This window comes from Saprolegnia parasitica (genome assembly GCF_000151545.1).
Source record: "Saprolegnia parasitica CBS 223.65 unplaced genomic scaffold supercont2.839, whole genome shotgun sequence".
NCBI classification, from domain to species: domain Eukaryota; phylum Oomycota; class Saprolegniomycetes; order Saprolegniales; family Saprolegniaceae; genus Saprolegnia; species Saprolegnia parasitica.
The window spans coordinates 1-3,073 of NW_012157233.1; the positions used below are offsets into that span (position 1 = coordinate 1).

A 3,073-nucleotide genomic window follows, 5' to 3' on the forward strand; every position below is an offset into this window, starting at 1 on the left:
CCAAGTACGCTACGAATGCGGCCGTCTACTTGGAGGCGCCACTGCGCAACACCGACTGGGATGGCTTTGAGACGTGCTGGGGCGACGTGTTCGCAACGGGAATCGCCGCCGACTTGCGCCAAGACCTCGGTGGCCGCCTGTGGCTGGAAGCGACGCAAGCCAACGCCAACTCGGAGGAGAGCGAGGCCGCCTACTGGACTAGCACCGGGCTTGTAGCCTACACAGCCGCCTGGCAAAACTACAAGTCGGTGGGGCTTCTCAACACCTTCAACGTCGTCACGGCGCTCGGACGCGCCTTCCCGTTCACGCTGCAAGCGTCGAACGGCTCGCTCCATCTGGAGACGCAGACGTCGTACAAGATGTACTGGAATTTGGCGAGCGATTTCTGGGCTCTCGCCACCAATGACTCCGGTGTCACTGGGAAGTCGCTGCTGCGATCGAGCGCCCGCTTTGCCTTTGCCAACACGTCGATGCTCGACGGGTACTACCGCAACGGCTCGATGAGCGCACCCTTGGATCCTGCCTACCACGTGTTTCAGTCGCATCTCGGTGCGTTTGGGTCCGTGGACCTGCGCCATGTACCGTGCCCGGCGTCGCTTGCCACCCTCGTGCGCGATGTCCACGAAGCGCTGCGGAGTGTCCTGGCCAACACGACGGACATCCATGGTAGCTACACGGCGCAGACCGCGTACCTCGAGCTCGTGACCATGCAGGGTCTCGTGGCCGTGCCGAGTTCTCTCGACGCAAGCTCGCAGTTCTCGGCGGGTAGCAACCTCCTCTGCCATGCCCCGCTCTCCTCGTTCAATCTCTCGTCCGGTCTCCCGTCGTACTTTGGCGTCGCGGTTGGCTGCAACGTCGTCTTTGGCGAGTGGGTGTATGTCATGAAGGACCAGATCCTCTTTGCCTTGCTGGCCTCGGGCATTGCTTTGGCCCCGACATTGCACATTCCGTCCACGTGCAAAGTGGAAGCGGTGTCGCCGTCCGACTGCCGGGCCATGCTCACGAGCATCTCCGCGTTCCTTCATACGTACTTTGCACCCGCGTATCTGCAGGCACTGCGGGCGCAGGCGCAGCGCGTGCAAGGCGATGTGAACGCGCTCTCGGTGGACCTTGCCACGTACCTCCAAGATGCCAGCACGAGTGAGATCTCGCTTTTCCACCAGCGAATCTTGGACGATGCGGATGTGCCCATGCAGCTGACCGGTTGGACGAATCTCTACGACTGGGTCCTCGGCTTCCGCGAGGTCGTCGCCTTTGAAGCCGACAACGCGTCGCTCACCGTCATGTCGACAGCGTATACGTCGACAACGTTTGCGGCAAGTGCGGCCGAGGTGCCCATCAACGTGGCTACGTACCTCCGCGTCTTTTGCCAGTACATCTCGCTGCTCCTCCTCGTGCTCTCGCTCGTTGCGATGTCGTACACGGTGCAAAACCGGTTCACGAGCGAGGGCTTCAACCTCTTTGAGGTCAACCGCGTCGGCGGCATGGTCTGGATCGGCCGCCCGATGCTGTTCCTGCGCAGTGTGACCGCACTTTGCATTCTCAGCACTGCGACGCTACAGCTGCAGCTCGCCGGCAAGGCCACGACCCTCGATCCGGCCCGTCAAGACGTTTCGCCCTTCCTCGCTATCTGCACGAAAGTGCTCGCAGCCGGCGAGCTCGGCTGGCTTGTCTACATTGCCGACGACATCTGCATGGTCATCACGCAGCAGTACACGGCTTCGTACACCTTTAAGAGCGCGCTGCTCGCCTGGGCGATCGCCGCCATGCTTAGCCTTATCGCACCCGTCACGCACAGCGTGGACTTGGAGCTTCGCTGCGCCGTGGACGTGACCGACTACCAAGCCGTGTGCTCGAGCGGGCACGTGGTCATCGGGAGCCTCTCTCGTCTGCTCTTGCTCGTTGCCATCGCGCTCGGCAGCTCCGTCTCAATGTACCTCCACGACCGCCTGCGCTATACGTTGCCGCCGCCGACCGAGAAGCCGTCGTATCTGCTCTCTTGTGGCGCCAAGTACCTCTTTGAAAAGACCGGGTGGGTGCACGACTGCGTGTACCACGTCGACGTCGCCTCGGCCGCCTTGACCGGCCTCCTCACGTGGCGAAAAGACGACGTGATCTACGTCTTTGACGTCAAGACATGGCGCGTCTATACGATTCACACGACGGCGTCCATGCAGAAGGGTACCCAGAGGGAGCTCCGGCTTCATGGGGCGCTACCGCTTGTCGAGTAGTCGTCAATGGGCCGAGTCAACCAACTACACTACATGGTGCCACGTGACATGCATTAAGTTCATTCGTAACAAAGGCGATTGCGTCTGCCTGGGATCTAAATGCTCCAAGGTGCAAGCAACGACCGTGCACTTGTTATGGCGCCAACTGCAAGGGCGTTGAGCCTTCGAATTCGAAATAAACTGTTTTTTCTTCTTCAAGAGCGTCACGGGCTCGCCCTCGTCTTTGAGATGACTGATAGCCAGTGCTAGCAACCAAGCGAGCGACTGCAAGTTGCCGCCAGCACCTGACCACCGCGCCGATCATCTGAGAACGTCTGGTCTCTCGCCTTTCGAGCGGGTAAAGGGTTTAACCGGTTTGTATAGTGTCTAATTGTGGCCAATCACAACGCGTTACGAGTCGCTGCGCTGCGCTCATTGGGCAGCATTTCCGATTTTGCCGTCGATGCTCCGCAGCCTCCTCGCCGTGGCCGCCATGGTCGGCGCCGTCGCCGGCATGGGCCTCACTGCCATGGACGCCGGCAAGGAGAACGACAAGCCGCTTTTCAACGAGTCGCACCCGAACATCACGTTCCTCACCGATGACAACTTTGACACGCTCGTCAAGAACGGCGGCAACGGCAAGCCGTGGCTCATGGACTTTTACCATCCCTAGTACGTTCGCCCTCCTTCGCCCACCACGCAGACCGTCTACGTGTAGCTGCCCGCACTGCCGTCAGTTTGTGCCCATCTTTGAAGAGATTGCCGCGTACTACAAGCCGCTCGGTATCGTCAACGTCGGCGCCTTGAGCTGCATGGACTACTACCAGTGCTCGATCTACAACGTCAAGGGCTTCCCGACGCTG

The 3,073-nt window shown here is 60.5% G+C and overlaps 2 protein-coding genes across 2 annotated transcripts; both read left to right on the forward strand.

Moving 5' to 3' along the window:
• Positions 1-35: 35 nt before the first annotated feature.
• SPRG_17889 (hypothetical protein) lies at positions 36-2,231 on the forward strand (the record flags this gene model as incomplete). The annotated part of the gene is made up of 1 exon (XM_012357301.1): positions 36-2,231. Exon 1 carries the CDS (start codon positions 360-362, stop codon positions 2,229-2,231), a length of 1,872 nt encoding a protein of 623 aa, XP_012212691.1. The 5' UTR covers positions 36-359.
• Positions 2,232-2,673: 442 nt separating this feature from the next.
• Positions 2,674-3,052, forward strand: SPRG_17890 (hypothetical protein; the record flags this gene model as incomplete). The annotated part of the gene is made up of 2 exons (XM_012357302.1): positions 2,674-2,882; positions 2,929-3,052. Coding segments are annotated over 2 exons (333 nt in total), but the record flags the coding sequence as incomplete, so codon positions are not given.
• Between the last annotated feature and the right edge of the window lie 21 nt (positions 3,053-3,073).